General features: G+C 43.9%; 2 protein-coding genes and 1 long non-coding RNA gene across 3 annotated transcripts in view; 2 read left to right on the top strand and 1 right to left on the bottom strand.

Moving 5' to 3' along the window:
• The first annotated feature begins 362 nt into the window (after positions 1–362).
• On the top strand, positions 363–21,009 carry anpeplb (alanyl (membrane) aminopeptidase-like b). Its single transcript, XM_052062224.1, has 20 exons — positions 363–1,382; positions 5,758–5,900; positions 6,002–6,132; positions 6,344–6,464; positions 7,785–7,939; positions 9,155–9,268; positions 9,469–9,612; positions 9,744–9,809; positions 11,071–11,136; positions 11,243–11,391; positions 12,778–12,857; positions 13,133–13,263; positions 13,817–13,872; positions 14,008–14,155; positions 14,257–14,345; positions 16,859–16,975; positions 17,055–17,222; positions 17,373–17,513; positions 18,694–18,757; positions 18,876–21,009. Exons 1-20 carry the CDS (start codon positions 784–786, stop codon positions 19,026–19,028), a joined length of 2,835 nt encoding a protein of 944 aa, XP_051918184.1. The 5' UTR covers positions 363–783; the 3' UTR covers positions 19,029–21,009.
• Positions 21,010–23,758: 2,749 nt separating this feature from the next.
• Positions 23,759–24,355, top strand: part of LOC127598390 (uncharacterized) — a 680-nt gene continuing 83 nt past the window's right edge. Inside the window, exons 1-2 of the long non-coding RNA XR_007961908.1 lie at positions 23,759–23,902; positions 24,231–24,355. The exon at positions 24,231–24,355 is cut by the window's right edge and continues 83 nt beyond it. This is a non-coding gene — a long non-coding RNA (uncharacterized LOC127598390). The remainder of the gene's footprint in view (positions 23,903–24,230) is intronic.
• arpin (actin related protein 2/3 complex inhibitor) overlaps positions 24,281–24,355 on the bottom strand; it is a 4,381-nt gene continuing 4,306 nt past the window's right edge. Inside the window, exon 6 of the mRNA XM_052062202.1 lies at positions 24,281–24,355. This exon is cut by the window's right edge and continues 96 nt beyond it. The gene's annotated coding sequence lies outside the window, so the exon portion shown is untranslated.

A 24,355-nucleotide genomic window follows, 5' to 3' on the forward strand; every position in this document is an offset into this window, starting at 1 on the left:
TCCCCACAGGGAGGCCGGAGCTGGAATCGAACCCGGTACCTCTGCACTGTGAAGCCCACGTGCTAACCACTGGACTATCGGGCCGCCCCTACAAGAACAGCACAACTTTATTCGGGGTTTAGAGGGACTTTAAGTGGCGCCATGGTTCTTCTGACTCACAATTGACATGATTGAACATGACACATGATTGATTAGTTTTGAACACAGCCAGAATCCCAGTTATAAAGGGACGCACCCGCTTGAGCCACCATATTACCTCCGTTGTTTGTTTTCACTTTATTTATTTTCAATTGCACAGGTCATACATCACATTAATGGGGAAAAGGTTTTGGTCTCATTTTTTTTAGATCACAAAAACCTGGCGCTTGTACGGGGTGGGGTGTAGACTTTTCATATTTTCTTTAAGTTGTAAATGATCACACTGACAAATGCAAGGCGAGGAACACGAGGCAGAGAGATCGGCAGCGTTGCGCTTCATGAGAATTAGTTTTGAATGTGTGGCTGGACCACAAGTAACCACCTCCAGATGTGTGAGCTCTATCTATGACGGACAATTTACGACCCTCCGCACTGAATCACTTACTCTTTGCTCCCTGTGCAATGTTCGGGTTAATGCTTAATCCAAAATCAGACTGAGGATAGTTGGGCCAAGCCCCGTTTATGGGAGGGTGGTTACTTGGATGCAGATAAGTTCTTGGGGATCAGAGGTATACAAGTTCAGAGATCTGTGAGACTAAGCTCGGGCTAGTCGAGCAAAACGGGAACTACGGTACCGCAGCCACCATGCCGAAGACCTCGACGTCCAAGGCCTTCGCCGCTACTTTTGGCATCCTGACCGCGTCTGCCATCGGCGGCATCGTCACGATGATTATTTTGTATGAAACTCAGATTGCGACAATGAACCCGACGCCGCGACCGACCTTGGCAGCCACCACGATGGCACCACCACCTGTCATGCGGCTGCCGACAAATCTTGTGCCTGAGAACTACAGAATCTTTCTTCATCTTCATCTCTATTCCAAAATCATTGAGGAAGTTAACGTCACCACTCCCAACCAGACGATGCTGTTCACCGGTAACTCAACCGTACATTTTTACTGTGTTGAGACGACGCGGAGCATTTACCTCCATAGCCGAGACCTGAGGGTTTATGATCCGTTGGTGAAGAATGAAAATACAAAAAAGAAGATTGAGATCTCAAATATGAAGCATCATGCGGATGAAAGTGATTTCTTGGAGATCCAGTTGGCAGATAAACTGGAGGCTGGAATGAACTACAGCTTGTTTCTGGCGTTCAAGGGACAGATATCACAAAATCTTCAAGCCTTGTATTTAAGCACATATAAGGAAAGTTTTCCACATTCTAAAGATAACACCGACAGGTAAGTGTGAGATGATTCATATATTTCTTTTGAGTACTATTTTCAATGTAATATGTGATGGGGGGGAAAAAAACTGATGCTAAAAGATCATTCGACAGGCGGATCGGTGCAGCGTCTGCTGTGATGCGGACGTTGTATCGGTCTGTCGTGGTGAAGAAGGAGCTGAGCCAAAGGGCGAAGCTCTCAATTTACCGGTCGATCTACGTCCCAACCCTCACCTATGGTCACGAGCTATGGGTCGTGACCGAAAGAATGAGATCCCGGATACAAGCGGCTGAAATGAGCTTTCTCCGCAGGGTGTCCGGGCTCTCCCTTAGAGATAAGGTGAGAAGCTCGGTCATCCGGGAGGGGCTCAGAGTCGAGCCGCTTCTCCTCCACATCGAGAGGAGCCAGATGAGGTGGCTTGGGCATCTGATTCGGATGCCTCCTGAGCGCCTCCCCGGTGAGGTGTTCCGGTCATGTCCCACCGGGAGGAGACCCCGAGGAAGACCCAGGACACGCTGGAGAGACTATGTCACCCAGCTTGCCTGGGAACGACTCGGGATCCCCCGGGGAGAGCTGGAAGAAGTAGCTAGGGAGAGGGAAGTCTGGGCTTCCCTGCTAAAGCTGTTGCCCCCGCGACCCGGCCCCGGATAAGCGGTAGATAATGGATGGATGGATGGAAAGATCATCTTTAACACTCGGGAGTTCATATCACGTTGGCTGAATTTGTTATGTGTTCTGAAAGCCAGGCATGAATGGAAATACAATACAGGTGACTGATCTCTGTGCCAAACCGTTGCCTCGGACTCGAGTTTTTGTTTACAAGTCAAAGCAAAACATAAATAAATAATAAAACTCAACAATCTGGTTACTGGTATCACAGTGCCTTGACGCTGTTTCTTTATTAAATGTAGCGATTACTGGAATTCTCAAGCGTTAACACAGTCCCTTATCATGCTGAATTTCAAAAAAATTCTTTTCAAATGTGGGTTAAAAAAAAGGGAACACGTTTTTCATGCAAATCTACAATGCATCGTTTACTATTTTCTACATAATTAACTATCAAGTCAAACTGTCTAATTATTATTATTGCTTGACACATGTGAAAGGAAGTAAGAAGCAGATAACTATAGAACAGTAAAAATATAAACTATGAAACCTTAGTAGGGTGGAGAGCCCTTTGGGTTTTCCGGTTATGCAGTAAGTTCCACTTCCAGTTTTGTGTTTAGTTTTTGTTTTGGGTTTTTTTGGGTGGTACTTTGTGTCAAAAAGTTTGAGAAGCTCTGAATGCTATGGACTGTTTTCAGCGTTTTTTGGCCACGACATTCGTAAAAGGAGAAGTATCTGTGCTTGGTGGTTGCACCTTCTCGGCAGCACAGCACAGATTTTGATTGGGAGGAATGTCGGCGCCATTGACTGTCGGTGGTGGACAGACCTGGGGCGCTTGTGTTTTTTTGCGCCTGTAATGGGCAGCATTTTTCACAACCCCGTTTTGTTCAGTGGAGATGTCGGCACTGTGTTGTGTTTATTATTTTACTTTATGTTAACTGTTTTGTTCAGCGCTTTGTTACAGCTGCCGCTGTTGTGAAAGCGCTATATAAATCAGCATGTATTGTATTGTATTGTAATGACTGAGTCTGAAGATGTATTTTAAAGGCAAATTGACTTGATCGAGTTCAGTGGTCAGAGTTACTTCTTGACCAACGATTTGTGCAAAGGGCTACCAGTTTGACATACACACTTCTAAAACAACAAGTTTGCTCAAATTACCTTTCATCGTATGGAATGATTGAGATTGTCTGGCAACCGGTTCAGGGTGTCCCCACCTACTGCCCGAAGACGGCTGGGATAGGCTCCAGCACCCTCCGCGAAGCGGAGAATAGAAGCTTGAAAATAGATGGATGGGTGGATGGAACATATGGAATTATATTACCGGTACTTTTTGTAAATACACGGATCATATTCAGCATTTCTCACAATAATTAGGAAACATGAATATCAAGATTCAACACCTTATTGCTATAAATATCAGTCAGTGTTTACATTTTCAAATGATCACTTGTACAACATTCCCCGAAAATCACTGCCCCATCACTGGTGTCCTGTTTTATAACAGGCCCATGGCCAACTCATGTGGTCCTTGTGGGCTACCACGTTGGACGTTGGTGATGGTGATGAAGTGATTTGAACATCAAAAACAACACTGATAACCAAAGGTAAGGAGCTCCAGCCATGCAACTTGATTGGAATCACCAAAATTTCGGCTTCGGACTTTCTTGGGCAAAATAATCCTGACTCCTTTCCATTTTTAATTTGCAATGAAAGCTACGGTTTAACAAAAAACAACAGATTCTTCACGGTGAAATGTCAAATTGACTTTATTTCAAATTCATCTAAGACTCTAATAGCTACAGCTCCGAGTGGTACTTAAAATACGCATTTTAAAGGGTCACCACGTAATATTTTTGAAGAGATGGAACACGTTCCCCTCGCACACAACAGTTCAGCAACTTTCACAACAGATACTTCAATGAGGAATACATTTGGATTCTAGGATTATTTTGGGGGTTGAAAGGGGAGAGAAAAACTTTTAGCAATATGCAAGATTTACAACTCAAAGATAAAAGGCACAACATCTGCGACGTTTACCTTCATCTGTTAGACACCAGGCAAACTAGCTATCTGAACTGTGATGCCAAGCTAGCTAAGTTAGCTTGGCACTTTTAGCCCACCAATGTCTGCTCAAATATTAATTAAACTTCATGTCAGTTATGCAAATCATTTAGAAGACAATAAAGTGATTGATTAGACATCACAGAGACTATAATCGTGAAACCATACCTTCAAAACGTGATTTGAAGCATAGACAACGGATCCATAACTCTACTTTAAATTTCAATATATATTGTAAGAGTAAAAGTGCTAAATAGGTCTTTGTAAACACTCATGCAAACGTAAATTGAAAAAAAAAACATGCATTATTCGTGAAGGAGATATCATTTTATTTCATATTCTCCATTTGTTTAATTTTTAGAGCCCTTCCATGAGCCGTCACCTTACCGTGGTGGCGGTGTTTGTGTGTCCTGATGATACTAGAAGCTAAGTTGTCTGGGGCTTTACGCGCCTGGCAGGGTCACCCATGGCAAACAGCTGCTAGGTGAGGGACCAGATAAACGATGGTTCATATGATCCTTAATGATGATTGATATGAATGGACCTCGTTTTCACTTGCCTGGATGCGAGTCACCCAAGCCCCTTCCGGAACTAGGCTATATCGCTCTCCTTTTCCATGGGCTCACAACCTGGGTGACGGACCAGAGGTGTCGGGTGCTTTGTGAAGTGGGCGGTGGACAAAGGCTGTGAGGAATCCTGTCAAGCTGAAGAAGAAATCCTATCAGGCCTTTCTGGCCTGTGGGAATCCGAACACAGCTGATGGGTACCGTCTGACAATGAAGAATGCAGCATCGGCAGTCATAGAGGCAAAAACTCAGGCATGGGAGTAGATTAGCCATTGAAAACGACTTCCAGACGGCTTTGGGGACATTCTGGTCCATCATTCGGCATCTCAGGAAGGGGAAGCAGTGTACCATTAACAGTGTGTCTAGTAGAGATGGAGGACTGCTGGCCTCGACTCGGGACGTTGTGAACCGGTGGGAAGAGTACTTCGAAGACCTTCTCAATCCCCCCCCCCCCGACACACCTTCCTTTGAGAAAGCATAGTCTGGGGACTCTGAAGTGGGCTCTCCTATCTCCGCTTTTGAAGTTACAGAGGTGGTTAAAACAACTCTTCGGTGGCAGGCCCCAGGGCTGGATGAGATCCGCCCAGAGTTAGGAAAGATTCCGGATGGATTTTGGGGCTGTCCTGGTTGACATGCCTCTACAACATCACATGGACATTGGGGACAGTGCCCCTGGACTGGCAGACCGAGGTGGTGGTCCCCCTTTTCAAGAAGGGGGATCGGGGAGTGTGTTCCAACTACGGAGGAATCACACGCCTCAGCCTCCCTGGTAACGTCTATTCAGTGTTGCTGGAGAGGACGGTCTGTCGGGAGGTCGAATCTCAAATTCAGGAGGAGAAATATGGTTTTGGTCTCAGCCGTAGAACAGTGGAGCAGCTCTACTATTTAATTAGCACTTCTATATGGTATTACTGAGCAAAAATTTTTGACTGGATCTACGACTTTACGGCTTGAACCAAGTAACTATTTGACTGAATTGAAATGTGGCGGGCTCGACTTGCTTGACTTTCTTTTCCTAAAGTAACTTGGGGACTTGCTGGAATTGTGAAGTTTATGACTGACGAGGCTTGCATGTGACTTGCACATATTTGACTTACTCCTACGTCAGCCCCTAAGTACTTGATGGTGAGGAGATTGAACTTTTTATTTCATAGATTTCTTGCCAGTACACATCTGCAGCCAACAGACGCCAGGAGAGTGTTTCCTTGTTTCGATGAGCCGGAAATGAAAGCTGTGTTTGATGTGTCAATCATTCATCGAGAAAACATGATGGCACTTGGAAATGAAGCTGTGGCAGGTGAATAAATAATATTTCGAATGAAACTGTGTATTGAAACATGGAAAAATGTATACTTTTACACAATCTATGTAACACCCGCCCTCACGCCCTTCTTTCAGACTCCGGTCTTATAGATAACTGGGAAGTCACCCACTTTCATCCCACACCAAAAATGTCCACGTACTTGTTGGCATTCACCGTTTCAGAGTTCACACCCACGCCATCGAAGCACGACCGTGTGAAAATCCAAGTAAGTTTGCTCTGATTTGAAAATGCATTGAGTTGTTTTGCTGTGTTGACTGGCAATGTCTTTTGCTTCCCTTTACACTACCATTCAACAAATTAAGCTAACTTTAATGGGAGAGCACCAACATTTTTGTCCATGTGTATAAATGTTTCAGTTGAGAATAAAAACCAAACTGGACCTTATGTATCCTGCCTTCTATGGTTTTCTCATGCAGATATTTGCTCGGCCAGAGGCTACTGATGCTGGACACACTCAATATGCAGCAAACGTTACTGGAAAGATTCTTATGTTCTACGAGAAACAATTTGAAATCAGTTACCTTCTGAAAAAACTTGGTAAGAATTTTTGTGAGGTCATGATTGAGAAAATTCAGCGTGTGGCTACAATGTGATGATATGTCATGAAAGGTCTTCTAAACCTCAACTGAATTGTGTGTCATTATGAGCAAATGGTGTCCACTTACCAACAACACGGAACTCTAGGAGCCCGATTTTCGTTCCGAACACAAGTCTAGTGGAGTTTTCTTTATTTTTGTACTTTGCTAGATTTTGAGTTGGTAGAATTGGGCGTAACACGAGTATGCTGCGCATGGCGTTGCGGCAATACAAATAGACTCACTGCGGTCCGATCGTGACATTGGCAGGTGAACTGCAAGATTTCCCCTTGCAGCTGCTGTCGTCAGCTGTGCGTGTGACATGTGCAATTGCCTTATTGTGTAACCACCCCACTAACCCACCCCCTCCCACTGCAAAAGTGAGATGTCATGGGGGTGCTATTAAAATATTTTTAAAGATTTGAATGATTATAATCTGTTCAATGAATAGATTTCTACACTGAACTCCCATGATGGCCACCACACACATCTGTTTGTCTGCTTGGGCCTTCATCAAATCCACCAAAATCGCATTAGATCACCAGCGCAGTGAGATAGACCTGCTTTTTGCGAGTCTAAAATCTACCCTTCATTTTGTAACCAAATATGTCGATGCCCCGTAGCGTATCTACCAAAAAAAATACAAACAAGCTGAAGACGAATATGATGATGCACCCGATTTTACATCCAGGGCTGACTACTTTTTGTTACCAAATTGTCAGATGAGTTGGGGATGAGGCAACTCTGTGCGCCGGCCCATCCAGAGATGTAAAACACAACCTCACTCACACACTATGCTAGACTTGCACCGGCACAAAAATAAAGTGACACCCATTTTTACGCCAAGCGCATTTGTGTCAGTCCACCGAAATAGGGCTCTAAAGGGTTTCTAATATTCCCCCGACGTGGTGAGTGATGCTAACTTTGACTCTCTCACTGTTTATTGAACTTTATGTATATGTGTAACCTCGGTGACCGTTGTAACTCCGCTGTAAACATTTTTATCTGTCTAAGCGTCCTATGACGTCATAAAACCATTATTGATAGAGAGGGAGCAATAAATGATGTTATCTAAACGTTATATGCTAAAAACAGTTTGTCCCTGTGGACAATCCGATGCTTTGTTGCTAATTTTGTTGGTGGTGGAGAAGGCAGATTTGAAACATTGTTCATATGTCGCCAACTTCTAAACATCGGTATTGTTTTCCCTACATATATTGTATGTGCATTCCATGGAAAAGAACCTCAGTCTTACTGTAATTGTGCATCATCATTCCCCCAGATCAAATTGCACTGCCGGATTTATCTGCTGTAGCGATGGAAAACTGGGGATTAATCACATATGACGAAGGAGTCTTGCTGTATGAAGAGGGAGTGTCATCCCAGTTGCACAAGGAAACAATCTCGTATATCATTGGACACGAACTGGCACACCAGGTTGGTCAAGAAACAAACTGATTATATCAAACTTTCCTTCCCAACAAAAACTTTTCCACACCAGACCTGATAAAATCACGACGGTTCATTCTGGACTGCTGGATGCCTCATACCAGAAGGTTCTCGCTTTGAATCTCGACCGTATGTTGTTCTGTTCGTTATGCGATTGACAGTTTCGTAGCTCTGTTGAAATATTACCTGGTCTGCTGGGTTCCAAGCGAATACTATATGAGTGGCGTAAACACGGGCGGCCCGGTAGTCCAGTGGTTAGCACGTCGGCTTCACAGTGCAGAGGTACCGGGTTCGATTCCAGCTCTGGCCTCCCTGTGTGGAGTTTGCATGTTCTCCCCGGGCCTGCGTGGGTTTTCTCCGGGTGCTCCGGTTTCCTCCCACGTTCCAAAAATATGCATGGCAGGCTGATTGAACACTCTAAAATTGTCCCTAGGTGTGAGTGTGAGTGCGAATGGTTGTTCGTTTCTGTGTGCCCTGCGATTGGCTGGCAACCGATTCGGGGTGTCCCCCGCCTACTGCCCGGAGACGGCTGGGATGGGCTCCAGCACCCCCCGCGACCCTAGTGAGGATCAAGCAGTACGGAAGATGAATGAATGAATGAATGAATGAATGAATGAATGAATGAATGACGTAAACACCGCTCGTCCCTGAGTTTGCTGTGGCATCCGTCAAAATATTTTGACAGATGCAATACATTTCGGAATCCCTGAAACATTCACCTTCCGAACCGCTTGATCCCCACTAGGGGGAGCTGGAGCCTATTCCAGCCGTCTCCGGGCAGTAGGCGGGGGACACCCTGAATGGGTTCCCAGCCAATCGCAGGGCATACAGAGACGAACAACCATCCATGCCCGCACTCACACCTAGGGACAATTTAGAGTGTTCAATCAGCCTACCACGCATGTTTTTGGAATGTGGGAGGAAACCGGAGCATCCCTGAAACACTGACCATAAAATCATGAATCAAATTCTGCTGCAGTATTATACAAGTTGCACCAGTTGTCTGCGCACTTGCTCCCGTTGGTCTGTTTTGAAAATAAAACAAAAATCACGTGAAAATGTATCTTCCTGTGGCCACATTCCGCGTGTAATTACCGTAACCGGCCACAACTAAGTGGGACAATCCCTCGTTGTCTTTTTTTGATGGTGTGTCACATTTCAACCTGCGGATTCAATGCTGCCGTATTCTCCTTTTGTTTACAGTGGTTTGGAAATCTTGTGACAATGAAATGGTGGAGTGAAATTTGGCTTAATGAAGGCTTTGCCACCTACATGTCAACTTTGGCGCTGGACGAAGTCGAACCGACGTTTAAAGTGGTGAGTTGAGAATTATGTACGGGATGTCTGCAGTGTATCATTTTGCCAATTATTTGAAGGTAGCGATGGATTTGGGCAAGCGATATTTGAGAAGTGGCAGTTTTGGTTTTTAGGGTTTTTTTTTTTTCTTGGTCTTCATCTCTGTCAAGCACTTTGCCTTGCATTTTTGTATGTATGAAAAGTGCTGTATTTTCTCCCAGAGAGAAATGTACATCATGCATGAACTCCATGGAGCACTTGAGCAGGACGCGTTGGCTTCTTCGCATCCTCTTAGCGTCCCACAAGAAAATATCCAGTCCACTTCACAGATCATCGAGATGTTTGATGTTATATCCTACTACAAGGTATACCAAAATGCATATGCAACTACAGACAGATGTCATCATCCAGTACTTATATTCTTGTTTGCAGTTCAGATAAGAGGCCGCGTAGTTTGGATATTAGCATTCAGATGACTTGTTTCTTCTTGCGGTAGGGAGCGCTTGTGCTCAGAATGCTGGCCGACGCTGTGGAGCAAAGAGTTTTCGACAAAGGGCTTAAAGTAAGTGTTGAGATACCCTTGTTCGAATCAGCTGAAACGGTAACCGATGTATCGTGCGTCTGTGGCAAGACAAATTTGGCTGTTGGGAATAAATTCTATGCTCAGTACAAAAATAAATAAATAAAAACCAGTTTTTAAAAATTATTCGGGGGGTGGTGGGGGGGGGGCGTTGTCACTGGTTATCTATCAATTCTAATTTCTAGACATCATTGCACAAAAATAATTCATTCCAGAGTTGAAAGATGGCCGTCATAAAAAAAAACTTTATGAACTGTGTAGGCTTTGTGAGTAACATTTGGAATTCTTGCCTTGCATGTGCGTGTGTAAGTTAACTACGCTTCAGAAAAAAACTTGTTGTTGTTATAACATTGTTATAACAATGTTTCCCCCCAAAAAAGGTCCTGTTTTGTCATAAATGAGCATTTCCCTGGAGTTCAAACACTGCAGTATTTTTTTTGATCATAATCAACAGCATTGGACTGACCAAGCAGTGCATGTCGAATACATCAAACGTATTTCGCCAAAGTGAAATATTAATTTCAGGAACATCCGAATGAAAGAAAACTGTACGCAGCATTTAAAATTGTATGCAAAAGAGAATATATTACTAATGTATCAAATTCATTACAAAGTACTTGGTTTTGATCAAGACAACATTACGCAGATAATCACGAGAGTATGAATGAATGTGAATCTGGTGACACTTCATACAATTTTTCAATAGAGGGAATTCAAAAGATTTTATAGTATTCCGAAATTGTCACCATTGTGAGTCGGTCGGAGGCACGAGTCTGAGATCGCGGGATGATGTGTGGTTTTGTCACAATATCTCGGAAAACATTCTGTTCAGTCCGTCCGAGGTAGCTGCTTTCCCATTTTGTCATTCAAGTGGATCAAGTCTGAAAGCAGTTCCAAGCCCACATTGTTAGCTTTATTTCAGCTCTTCTTTAATTGGTTGAGGTCAGCTGATGTCACCCGATCACAACTGGACGTTTGACATCGATCCTCGATCTCTTTGTTCCTTGCCTTCATCCTCATCATACTTGAAATGAAACTTTTTTGGAAACGTGTCCAAAAGGGAGAAAAGCGAAACTAACCTCTGAGTGGATCATGACAAAAAAAAAAAAAAAATCTTCTGCTGCTTCTCCCTACTGGCAAATATTTTGTATTTTCAAACTTCTAATAGTACAATTAAAATTTAAAAAAAAAAACCAAATAAGAGGAAACCTAACCCTTTGCACTCCCTTTTTCATCTTCGCAGATGTACCTCAGTGCCTTTAGACATGGAAACACTGACCAAGATGACCTTTGGGGCTATATACGAAAGGTAAGTTCACAAAATTCAAACAGCCCCCACCCCACCCCGAAATAAATGTTTGGAAGCCTATACAAAAGGAAAGCATCTTTGACACCGTTTTGTTCCGTGCGTTCAGGCTGTTGTTGATGACGGGGGTCACACTGATGTTGCCGAGACGATGCACACGTGGACCAATCAAAATGGATATCCCGTCATTACCATCAACACGACCATTGGTCAAATTGACCAGAAGCACTTCCTCTTCAACAGTTCTTTGGACTCGAGGTATGTGATGTTTTAACATTTCCGAGCAAAACAGATTTGGTTAGAGTTACCTCTTATGTTAGCGCTTATAAACAGCCAACAAGAGCAGACGCCACCGGCAGTGAGGAAACCTAACAGTAGTTCATCAACCATAAGTACGCATGAGTACCAAACAAAAATTCATTCATTCATCTTCCGAGCCGCTTGATCCTCACTAGGGTCGCGGGGGGTGCTGGAACCTATCCCAGCTGTCTCCGGGCAGTAGGCGGGGGACACCCTGAATCTGTTGCCAGCCAATCGCAGGGCACACAGAGACGAACAACCATTCACACTCACACTCACACCTAGGGACAATTTAGAGTGTTCAATCAGCCTGCCACGCATGTTTTTTTTGGAATGTGGGAGGAAACCGGAGCACCCGGAGAAAACCCACGCAAGCCCGGGGAGAACATGCAAACTCCACACAGGGTGGCCGGAGCTGGAATCGAACCCGGTACCTCTGCACTGTGAAGCCCACGTGCTAACCACTGGACTACCGGGCCGCCCCAAAATAATCAGCAAAAATAGAAAACTATGCTACATTCTTTGTTCTTCTCATTAAAAATAGAGGAACTGTAAAAAACTGTAAAAACTGTACACGCCTTTCATTAAAGACTTTGTCAAAATGCATTTCGGCCAGGAAGAAAAAAAAGGAAATAATAAATTCAGCGTTCCATCCAATGCAGAGTAGATGCACTCTTTATGTAAATGATGAAGTATAGCCTCAAAAGCATTCTAGTTTCAGTTCCAACCAGACTTCTGACTCGAAAATGGGCTTGATTTCCCTTCAATCGATCGCAGCTCAAGATTACGCCGTCCACGTTAGCAGTAAATGACAGCGACATTATTTTTTACGTCAAATGTTACCCCTGAATTGACTGGCCACAATATTAGGCACACCTATACAGTGAGGCAGCAGCATCATTTAGCTTCCATCCATCCATTTTCTGAACCGCTTAGTCCTCACTAGGGTCGCGGGGGGTGCTGGAGCCTATCCCAGCCGTCTTCGGGCAGTAGGCGGGGGACACCCTGAATCAGTTGCCAGCCAATCGCAGGGCACACAGAGACGAACAACCATCCACGCTCACACTCACACCTAGGGACAACTTAGAGTGTTCAATCAGCCTGCCACGCATGTTTTTGGAATGTGGGAGGAAACCGGAGCACCCGGAGAAAACCCACGCAGGCCCAGGGAGAACATGCAAACTCCACACAGGGAGGCCGGAGCTGGAATCGAACCCGGTACCTCTGCACTGTGAAGCCGACGTGCTAACCACTTGGCTACCGGGCCGCCCTTCATTTAGCTTCTGCAAAGCTTATTGGTGACTTGATCAAACGAATCAGGTGTGGGTTTTTTTTTTTTTGCAGCTTTTTGTGGCATATTCCAATCCGAGTATTGTCAAATACATCGGGAACTTCTCTCGTCTGGTTGAAGACCAGAAGTGCAGGTAAGAAAAGAGCATTTTTCCTCCCCTCCGCCCCCAATTCAAACCCGTGGAGATCAGAAAGGAAGAATTCTAGCAGAGTCACAACACAACTATCATCTCCATTTGGATTTGAGTGTACCCGATTAGCAGTCTGTCATTGAATTTATGATCTTTTACAAATACGGCGACTTCCTTCTTTCCACCCTATTCTTCATTCGTAATTATTTTCCTTTTTCTCTCTCTCTCTATCAATCCATACACACATACAACGTTAACCAATGTTTCCTTTGGAGCAGTTAAAGATCCATTCATTTCTAAACATGGAGAGTGGGTCCTTGCAAATGTCAACTGTACTGGATACTATCGGGTCAATTACAACCCAGAGAATTGGATGAACCTCCTCAGTCAGCTGGAATCAAACCACAATGTGAGTATTAAGCCAACCGTTGTGCATATTTTATCATTTGATTTGAAAATGATGACTTAGATTGAGGACATGGGGAAAGAAGGCCCACTGTCGGTAGGCACTTGTCTTATGATTTTTGTTAAAAAGCAAAATGATGACTGGATGGACTCTTGAGCAAGGCACCAGACCAAAATAGTTGGAGCTTGTGTTGCGGGGTCCCCACCAATGTCTATTCCTTATGCCCCCCTCCCCCCCCTCCCCATTGAACTGACAATGGTTGGAAACTTTTTTTTTTTAACATTTACGCAGCTATCACAAGTTTTGTGTTCCTGAATGGGTGGGTTAATTTATTCAATCAGCTCTAAGAAAAACGAAACGGAACAATCAATACAGAGTTTTTCAGGGAAAACAGCCAATCGAAAAGGTGCAAAATGTAGTTTCAGGTGATTAAACTTATGCCCCCCCCCCCTTTTTTTACCGTGAATTGAACATGTAAATTACAGGTACATAGTGTACACAAAAATGGTTCGAACATGTCTCATCTTTATTTATTGATTTATTTTTTGCTGTCTAGCGCATTCCAGTGATGAATCGAGGGCAGCTCATTGATGATGCGTTTCATTTGGCAAGGTACTACTGCTGTTGTATCCTTAAATCTTTGAAGATAAACATTGATGGAATTGGACCCCCACAGATTAATTTTCTGTGGATCAACACAATCTAAATATGGTCTTGATCAGTGACTTTGCTCAACTTTTCTTTTAGGGCCAAAATAGTTGATGTGACTCTGGCTCTAAATACAACGTGGTTCCTTCGCGATGAGAAAGAGTATATACCCTGGGAGTCGGCAGTTCGGAATCTTGAGTACTTCGTCCTCATGTTTGACCGCTCGGAGGTGTATGGACCGATGCAGGCATGTTCCATTCAGTTCCATGACCAGCAGTATCATTACTTACAAATCATACTGTACATGACACTACCATTTGTCACTCCATAACACATTTTTTCTTTCAGCTCTATCTTCGGGCTCAAGTTAAAAACTTGTACAGTTACTTCAGAAACTTCACAGACAACTCGGAAATTCCAGTGGACCATTCATTACAGTAAGGAACAGATGTTTTCCATGCACTAAAGTCCTGTTTGTATTTTTATCAATTTGATGTACTGTTTGAGAAGCATATTATACAATATATACTGTACATCTTAACCCTTTCAGGAACAGTGGACAGCTTATCATGTTATCTGGTTGCAGGGTACATTAAGGGTTAAGATTCCCTCGAGGATTAAATGTTTTGTAAACACATAAATACACGTCAAAAAAATAAAGCAATGTGATCAATATATTGATCACCAATAAACAACTTTATTGATTATCAATATATTGGCAGGGCGGCCCGGTAGTCCAGTGGCTAGCACGTGGGCTTCACAGTGCAGAGGTACCGGGTTCGATTCCAGCTCCAGCCTCCCTGTGTGGAGTTTGCATGTTCTCCCCGGGCCTGCGTGGGTTTTCTCCGGGTGCTCCGGTTTCCTCCCACATTCCAAAAATATGCGTGGCAGGCTGGTTGAACACTCTAAATTGTCCCTAGGTGTGAGTGTAAGTGCGTATGGTTGTTCGTTTCTGTGTGCCCTGCGATTGGCTGGCAACCGATTCAGGGTGTCCCCCGCCTACTGCCCGGAGACAGCTGGGATAGGCTCCAGCACCCCCCGCGACCCTAGTGAGGATTAAGCGGTTCAGAAAATGAATGAATGAATATATATATATATATATATATATATATATTTTTTTTTTTTTACTGTAGTAGCTCATGTTATTGTTGTTTAGCCTATCCCGGGTGAAAGATGTGCTACATACTGGTCGCTTGACAATCGCAGGGCACAGAGACAAACAACTCAATCGCATGTCGAGTCTACAACTAGCCTGCGAAAAAAGTAAACCGGTGGAAGCAGGAGGAAATCGGAAGACTGGGGGAAAAAAAACAAAAAAACAATCAAGCACATGTAGGCTGAGTGACATTGAACGCCAGAATCAACGTTGAGTATGGCTGTCATTAATATTACAAGTAGTGGTGGAGTTAAGGGATTGAGAGGTGAGGCAAGGGGTGAATCTTTAAGTGTGTGTGGGAGGGTGGGGGCGGGGGGGAAGTGCACGTAAAGACACGCAAAGACTATTCAAGCATTTTTACTTGTGGAGGCCTCACTTCATCTCCGACATTTGATCCACTCTTCATTTAGTTGAGCAGAACCGCGCTTCTGCCACTCGTAGTTTACACCAAACGCAACTTCCTCGTGCCCCAACACGTCTGCAACTTTTCTGAGCAATCAATGATAGTGCTGATTATCACTGGTCGATAAATTTGTCCCCTTTAATATTTTGTTCCAAGGCAACACATATGACGAACGGTTAGCATGTCTGCCTCACAGTGGGGGCGCTGCTGTGTGCCGTTAGCATGTGATACATCAGGGGTGGGCAAACTTTTTGGCTCGGGGGGCCGCATTGACTTTTAAAATTTGACACAAGGGCCAGGTCAGTACGAGCTATGGTACATTAAAAAAAACTGCATTTGTTGACAGTCCATATCAAACATCAACGCAACAAAAGCATGAAAGTACTGTATTAATATACTTTTTTTTAAATGACAACAGTGTTGTTGATGACCTATTTTAGCCTGTGCATTGCTGCATATGGGTTGTGATCAGACCAGTACAAGTAGAGCGATACAGAGGTCCGAGGTGGTCGAAAAGACCCACCCCCCCATGTTCTGCAACTTCAAGTCAATGCGCCACCTGGCGGTAAAAGGCCTGTCATTACAAGTCCAATTGAAATGAATGCAATCATTCACATCGAACCTTAATTGTGGACCAAACTTTGGCGGGCCGCATTAAAAAGACCAACGGGCCAGATTCGGCCCGCGGGCCGTAGTTTGCCCACCACTGTGCTACATCCACTTTTCCACAGTCTAAAAAATATATCCAGGACAGCAGTTTGACACTTGTGCTTTCACCATGGCCTCTTTTACATTTTGGATTGTTTTGGCGGTTACTAATTTTAGTCTCCTCTTTTGTCGACCAACTTCAGGATTCAGATGGTTGAAGTCTGGAGATCGACTTTCCCATTGTCAAACCTCCCACTTCTTTCCGGCATGAACTCCTTTGTGTTTTGGGTCATTAGCTCGCTGCATGATGAAGGATCTTCTAATCTGTTTGTTGGAAATTTTTTTTGGCAGACAAAATGTTTGTACACTTTTGAGTTCATTTTGCTCATGACATCATGTCTTACATCTATGAAAATGTTTGAGCCCATCCTGGAAGAAAACATGCAAGCCCAAGTTGGCGACACTGCCGCTGCTGAGTTTCTCAGATGTTTGGGAGCTTGAACTGATCCTTCCTTCACGGACGTTTTTGCCTTTCCATCAATATGATCAAGGTTCAATATCAATAAAGATGGCTTGGGGTTGGGTCAGTAGGTAGGCATTCAGTTCTATTTATTGTTTGAAAAATGATTGCAATAGGACATCACTGGACAACAAAACATGCAGGCTTTGCTTCGAGAATCAATGTAACAAAGCAAGTTGACGGATTATTTTACAAAAGAAATAACACTGGGTTTCATTTCAAGGCACAACCAGATCACAGCCATTGACGTGGCTTGTTCCAATGGACTCCAAGAATGCATCCAAAGGGCTACGTGGATGTTTGACGACTGGATGAATGGCAATGATACCAACGTCAACAGGTAAAGACACACCTGGCAACGTAAAATGTGTTACACTCAACCTTTGTCATCATGTTTTGTGTGTTTCTGTGCGACTCAGCATTCACCCCAACTTACGGTCGGTCATCTACTGCCAAGCTTTGGCCGCCGGAGGGAAAAAAGAGTGGGAGTTTGCTTGGAATAAGTTCCAGAACACCAGGAAAACCTCAGAGAAAGACCAGCTTCGTAAAGCCCTGTCATGCACCAAGAAGATCTGGCTTCTAAGCAGGTGACCTGAACAATGACTTTCGAACCTGGGGATGTTTCATACTTAGTATTAAATCTGATAAAAGGTTGAATAACAAGATGTGATTTTATGACGGCCATAGATAAGCCAAGTCTGTTAGACTCGCTAAAGAATGTCTTGGTTATCTTGCAGATACTTGGATTACACTTTGGACCCTAAGAAGATACGTCTGATGGATGTTACTTCGACTATTAACTACATTGCCACAAATGTGGCGGGGCATGGATTGGCTTGGAATTTTATTCGTGCACACTGGGACTACGTTAGTCAGGGGTTAGTTCTTCTTCTTCAACTTTTCGACACTGTACATCTGTGCGGCCATGACGTATGTCAGAATGCGGAATGTGTATCTATCTATCGATCCATCAGAGAGAGAGAGAGAGAGAGATCCATCCATTTTCTGATCTGCTTATCCTAATGAGGGTCGCGGGGCATGCTGGAGCCGATCCCAGCTGTCTTCGGGCAGTAGGCGGGGGAAACCCTGAATCGGTCGCCAGCCAATCGCAGGGCACACATAGACGAACAACCATCCATGCTCACAATCACACCTAGGGACAATTTAGAGTGTTCCATGAACCGGCCATGCATGTTTTTGGAATGTGGGTGGAAACCGGAATACCCGGAGAAAAACCACGCAGGCCCGGGGAGAACATGCAAAGTCCACGCAGGAAGGCCTTCCACACAGGAAAGCCGGAGCCAGAATTGAATCCTGCACCTCTGCACTGTGAGGCTGGCGTGCTAAACATCACATTTGTTGAGCTATAAGCCACCGTCTAAAAAAAAAAACAATGAATAATCTTCCTAATGGCAGTGTTGTGATTTTTCGTTTGTAATGCATTGTGACCCATTTCCTAAAGCGGTATCAAAATGAAAGTAGAATGCAGAAAATCCGGAGGCACATTTGTTCATTCAAGGGAAGAAACTGTCTACACGACAACAGCGTTTTAGAAACAAGAAAAACAGGCCTAAAGGAGGCTCAAGTAAAATTTTTTTTTTTTTAAATCATAATCATAGGTCATGGCTTGTGTTTATTGATTCATACAAGGGATCTGTTCATCTCTTTGTATAAACCCACAGATGTGAAAAAGTTTCTTCTTGCTGCTTGCCAATTGCCTGTTTACTGTACATCGACCACTGAAGAGAGCAGTTCTTTGAATCAACGGCTGCCATAAAGCTTGTGATACACGGTGGCTTGTTTAATTTAGCCGTTATCGAGTACAAAAGTCATTCATTGGAATCAGTGCTTATCTTGATTTCTTTCTCACAAAAGCCACAAGGAAGTGGCGCTTATTCATTTCAATTCCAACGTGTGTCATGTGATCCTTATGACATTATCAGGAAGTTTATTCATGCTTTTTTTTTTTCAATCTTCAGATCAAATTGTTTCAACATTACAGTTGTGTTATTCAAATGTACCGGTAATTCAATATATCTTGTTTTTGCCTGTCACCAGCGATGGAGCCAAACTGATCGAGGGTGTGACCAGGAGGTTCTCAACTCAGTTCGAACTGGAGGAGGTAATTTATCCTTAGCAGTGATGTCATTCCAAACATATCATCACACACAGATCATAAAATGAGTCACTAAACTCATGTTGATTTTTTTTAAAAAAAATGCACCTCTGAACCTCTGCAGTTGAAGGATTTTGCCACAAAGTCTGACCTTGGTGCTGCTTCGGAGGCCGTGGACCGGGCTATTGAGCAGGTTAACGTCAACATCCAGTGGGTCAGCGAGAACAAGGACACCGTGCTCGACTGGTTTCGTAGCAGAACTGATGATGACATTTAGCATTTGATCGTGAAGATGGTGAAGGCAGCTTTGAAAGGCCTTCCTCTGCTACCTAATCCAGAATCAAAACTTACTCCAAAGACAAGTCCAACAAGATGGACCTAAAAAAAACGGAGTGATGCACTTTTCTGAAACCCAATTCATGAGATAAGGAACAGAATGTAAGCAAAATGCAGGTTACAGTACAAAATTAAACATACCGGTACTTTTTTTTTCCTGCTAAAAACAGTCAGCAATACTTATTTATTTATACAACATTGTTCCAATGCAGGGGCGGCCCGGTAGTCCAGTGGTTAGCACGTGGGCTTCACAGTGCAGAGGTACCGGGTTCGATTCCAGCTCCGGCCTCCCTGTGTGGAGTTTGCATGTTCTCCCCGGGCCTGCGTGGGTTTTCTCCGGGTGCTCCGGTTTCCTCCCACATTCCAAAAACATGCGTGGCAGGCTGATTGAACACTCTAAATTGTCCCTAGGTGTGAGTGTGAGTGCAAGTGGTTGTTCGTCTCTGTGTGCCCTGCGATTGGCTGGCCACCAGTTCAGGGTGTCCCCCTGCCTACTGCCCGAAGACAGCTGGGATAGGCTCCAGCACCCCCCGCGACCCTAGTGAGGATCAAGCGGCTCGGAAGATGAATGAATGATGAATGCAAGTGGAAGAGATGAATGCTGCCAATGTCCATGTCCAACTTCTAGATATATCGGAGGCGAAGAACAGAATCTTATAAAATAAAGGTAATAACATATTTTGGATAATCGAGGTGTTTGTTGTAATCATATGACCGAATAATTTGTATACTAGGCTGAAATGGAGCCTTCTGTACATTGGTGTAGCATCAGAACTCATTGGAATCTTATGGTCAGTGGGATCTACTATGCAGTTGTGACAAGAACCGATCCCTTTTGTGTTTGTGTTTTAATTTATTATTAACACTAACAAATTCAGTAAACTTATTTATTTGTCATTCCAAATAGCGCCCGTTGACCAAAAACATTTCTGAATTCACAACAGTGAGTTCAGAAATACAAAGAAACATGGCAGTTGATGGTATTTGTTTATTGTTTACATTATTATATTATTGTATTAGGGGGGAAAAAAAGCTAAAGATGGTATTTTGTGTCTTATAGTGCAAGAATGGGAATCGTTTATATATACAGCATGTTTGAAATTTCTATGTTTGTCGTCATATATGACGAGAAAAGTAGGAACTACTCACCGACGTGATGTATACTAACAAATTGTACGAAAATGAAATTTGAATGTCCATTTATTTTACGCCCTTCCTTTTACAGCAATAAATACACTCAACTGACAAAGGTGCATTCATGTTTTTATCGGAAAAGGAGTTCATGTATAGCAAACTCAATCTGCACTCCACCCCACTTTTCAATGTATGTATTGAACGCAGCTTCACGTATTTTATAGATTTGATAGTGTCAGATATCGTCATTCGAGATTCGAAAATTAAGCAGTGTTACTCATTCATTCATTCATTCATTCATCTTCCTAACCGCTTGATCCTCACTAGGGTCGCGGGGGGTGCTGGAGCCTATCCCAGCTGTCTCCGGGCAGTAGGCGGGGGACACCCTGAATCGGTTGCCAACCAATCGCAGGGCACACATAGACGAACAACCATTCGCACTCTAACACCTAGGGACAATTTAGAGTGTTCAATCAGCCTGCCACGCATATTTTTGGAATGTGGGAGGAAACCGGAGCACCCGGAGAAAACCCACGCAGGCCCGGGGAGAACATGCAAACTCCACACAGGGAGGCCGGAGCTGGAATTGAACCCGGTACCTCTGCACTGTGAAGCTGACGTGCTAACCACTGGACTACCGGGCCGCCCTAATCACCATTTCATTATTGCTATTATTAATTTCTGTTCTACAGTCGGGCACGACGAGATCTTTTCTCTCCCGGGGCTACATGTATGCTCGACCGATATGTGGGGAGGTGCTGAGGAAAATAAACCATTTTCATGACTTATTTGAGATGTGTATTCAGTATGAGGTATGAATTTTCCCCAAAGGTACCATCCAATGGCAGCAATTGATTATGTCTTTGTATCCCCCTCCGTGCACACTGTTCATTGTGTCAGAAATGCTCAAATTGTGAGCCTGCGCCACGCTGTTTTCACACTGTTCTTATCTGGGAATACTTGTTGAACACCATTCTGAAGCCTTAGCATTTACAAGCTGCAGCTGATGCTCATTCAGGAGTTGGACCATGCTCATTTTTCAAATGAGAACGAACTGCAGGAAGATTTTTTTTTTGGTGAGTCGGACGGGGGCCGGGGGGCGGGGGGGGGCATTGCTGTTGCAATGAGTTTCAAATCATGTTCAACCTATATTTAATTGAAAACACTACAAGAGGGGTCACCAAAGCGGTGACCGCGGCCACCAGGTAGCTCCATAGGCCCTCATAAGTAGCCCACAGCTCTGTTCTATAAAAAAAATAAATTCATTCATCCATTCATTCATTCATCTTTCGAGCCGCTTGATCCTCACTAGGGTGGCGGGGGGTGCTGGAGCCTATCCCAGCTGTCCTCGGGCAGTAGGCGGGGGACACCCTGAATCGGTTGCCAGCCAATCGCAGGGCACACAGAAACGAACAACCATTCGCACTCACACTCACACCTAGGGACAATTTAGAGTGTTCAATCAGCCTGCAGCGCATGTTTTTGGAATGTGGGAGGAAACCGGAGCACCCGGAGAAAACCCACGCAGGCCCGGGGAGAACATGCAAACTCCACACAGGGAGGCCGGAGCTGGAATCGAACCTGGAACCTCTGTGCTGTGAAGCCCACGTGCTAACCACTGGACTACCGGGCCACCTTAAACTTTGTGCATAAGACATATCACGGGTCTCGAACCCGAGTTGACCAGTGGGGAATTGCATTCGTATACCATTGGGCCATAGTCCGACAAAAAATAAATTATTTTAAAAAATCCCCCCACGGATAGAACATTGTGATTTCATAGTAATATTGATGAAATAACCACGTGGAAAATGTAAACATTGGCAGAGATTGAGGAATAGTGGATGTGGACATCTGTTTCCTCCCTTGTCAAATAATTTTACATGATTGGCGTTTTCCTGTAGGTCAACTGTTAATAATACCATAAAGGTCATTTGAGTACATTTAAGAAATGTTCGGGGCAGCATGGTTCAGTGGTAAAGTGGTCGTTTCCCAACCCAGAGGTTGGTAGTTTGAGTCCTGGCCTTGTCAATGTGTCCTTGAGCAAGATGCCGAACCCCAAGTTGCTCCTGATGCTGCGTCATCAGTCAGTAAAATGAGGTAACAGCGTGAAGCGCTTTGAGTACCCGAAATAAAAACGCACCGTATAACTGCCAGCACATTTATTGAACTGGTATCCCTTGGCATTAATCGGGGCCCAATAAATAGCTCTCACTTTCAAAAAGATGATATATTTAATATTCAAATGGAAACTTTATTGCTGTACCAAATCATGAACAATTTTATGGCTGCAACACATTCCGAACAAAGTTTGGACAGGTGGCAAAAAAGATGGAGAAAGTTGAGAAAAGCTCATCAAATTCCTTTTTGGAAGATGCCACAAATGAACAGGCTAACTGGGAAAAGGTGGGCGCCATGATTGGTTGTAAAGGAGCTTCCCTGAATTGTTAAGTCATTCGCAGGCTAGGATGGGGCGAGGTTCGCTCTGTGTGAACAACTGCGTGAGAAAATAGTCAAACTGTTTAAGGACAATCTACAGTCCACAATATCATCAAAAGATTCACTGAATATGGAGGAATCACTGCATCGAAGAGGCAAGGCCGAAAACCAACATGAATGCCCGTGACCTTCCATCCCTCAGGTGACACCGCATCACAAACCGACGTCAATATGCAAAGAATATCACCACATGGGCTCAGGAACACTTTGGAAAACAATGTGAGTAAACGCAGTTGACAGAAACGCTGTCAGCTTCTCTGGGTCCGAGCTCATCGAGGATGGACTGATCCAAGGTGTTCTGTGGTCTGACGACTGCACATCTCAAATTGTTTTGAGAAATTGTGGACGTCATGTCCTCCAGGCCAAAGAGGAAGCGAACCATCCAGACTGGTATCGACATAACGTTCAAAAGGCAGCATCTGTGCTGGGATGGGTGGAATGGGAATTTGACATACATACACTGTTCGCACTATTGAATGCTGACCAATTATTTTGCGGATAAGCAAAGTTGCACTAGTCTGTACGCTGTGTAGCTGCTGATTGCGCTGGCCTTCACCACCTCCCAACAAGATCAAGACACGGAGGGGGAAAAGGCTCCCTTGACAGATCTGTGAACAGTGTCCCTCCATGTTTTTTTTTCTTTTCTTTTTCTTTCTTAAATAAATCTCATTTTTATAAATACTTTCATTGTCTTGGTTTCCCTGGACAAGACATGGGTCTATGTTAGTGCCAATGGCATGGGCAACTTACATATTTGTGAAGGCACCGTTAATGCTCAAAGAAACAAAGAAGTGTTGGAGAAACATACACTGCCATCCAAGCAATGTCTTTTTCATGGATGGACCTGCTTTTTTTAGCAACACGATACCAAATCACCTTCTTCACGTGTTACAACAGCGTGACTTTGTCGTAAAAGAGTATGGGTACAAGACTGGCCTGCCTGCAGTCCAGACCTGTCTCCCATTGAAAATGTGTGGCGCATTATAATGCATAAAAAAATACGACATCGTCGACCCCGGACTGTTGAAAAGCTGAAGATGTACATCAAGCAAGAATGGGAAAGAATTCTTTGGTCGTATTTTTTATATTGTTGCATTATAATTGTCCAGATCTTCTTTTGCAAGGAATTCAATCTGGTGTAGTATGTTGGGTTTGAGCTTTCTCTCTGATGCAATAGGACAAGTCTTATGTTTATATACTTAGCTTGTATTTAGTTCCCTGAGTTTCTGCCAGTCTTTGTTGGGTCATTGTGAGCTATGAGTATGTGAGCATACGTGTGTGTGCTCCTGTCATGTTTTGTTTCCTGTCTTAGTTTTGTTCGTTCCTCGTGATTTCCAGGCATTTTTTGGAGTACTTTGAGTTAGTGTTTTTTTTTCCATTGTACTCCCGTGTGTATTTTTTGTTAAATACATTTTGGTCAATCCACCCTGCTCCTCCCTGCTTTTTGGGGTCCTACAACTACCATCACGCGAAACGTGACAACAACTGCAAATATGCATAAAAGAAACAGAGCAAGTCCAATAACAGAGCTTGTTTAGGTGACCAAAACTGGAGCATATCCTTTGTCAGTTTTACTCATGGGAATGATTCAAACCAAGGCCACATGTGCAATAAGTTTGGTGTCTTGTATACCAA

Source organism: Hippocampus zosterae, chromosome 3, assembly GCF_025434085.1.
Source record: "Hippocampus zosterae strain Florida chromosome 3, ASM2543408v3, whole genome shotgun sequence".
Lineage (NCBI taxonomy): Eukaryota > Metazoa > Chordata > Actinopteri > Syngnathiformes > Syngnathidae > Hippocampus > Hippocampus zosterae.

Excerpts from the sequence above, each read along its gene's own strand:
- anpeplb (XM_052062224.1), top strand. The coding sequence starts at position 784 with ATGCCGAAGACCTCGACGTCCAAGGCCTTCGCCGCTACTTTTGGCATC. Across the intron at positions 9,810-11,070 it reads TTTTCGACAAAGGGCTTAAA|ATGTACCTCAGTGCCTTTAG; the intron begins GTAAGTGTTGAG and ends TCATCTTCGCAG. Across the intron at positions 11,392-12,777 it reads AACAGTTCTTTGGACTCGAG|CTTTTTGTGGCATATTCCAA; the intron begins GTATGTGATGTT and ends TTTTTTTTGCAG.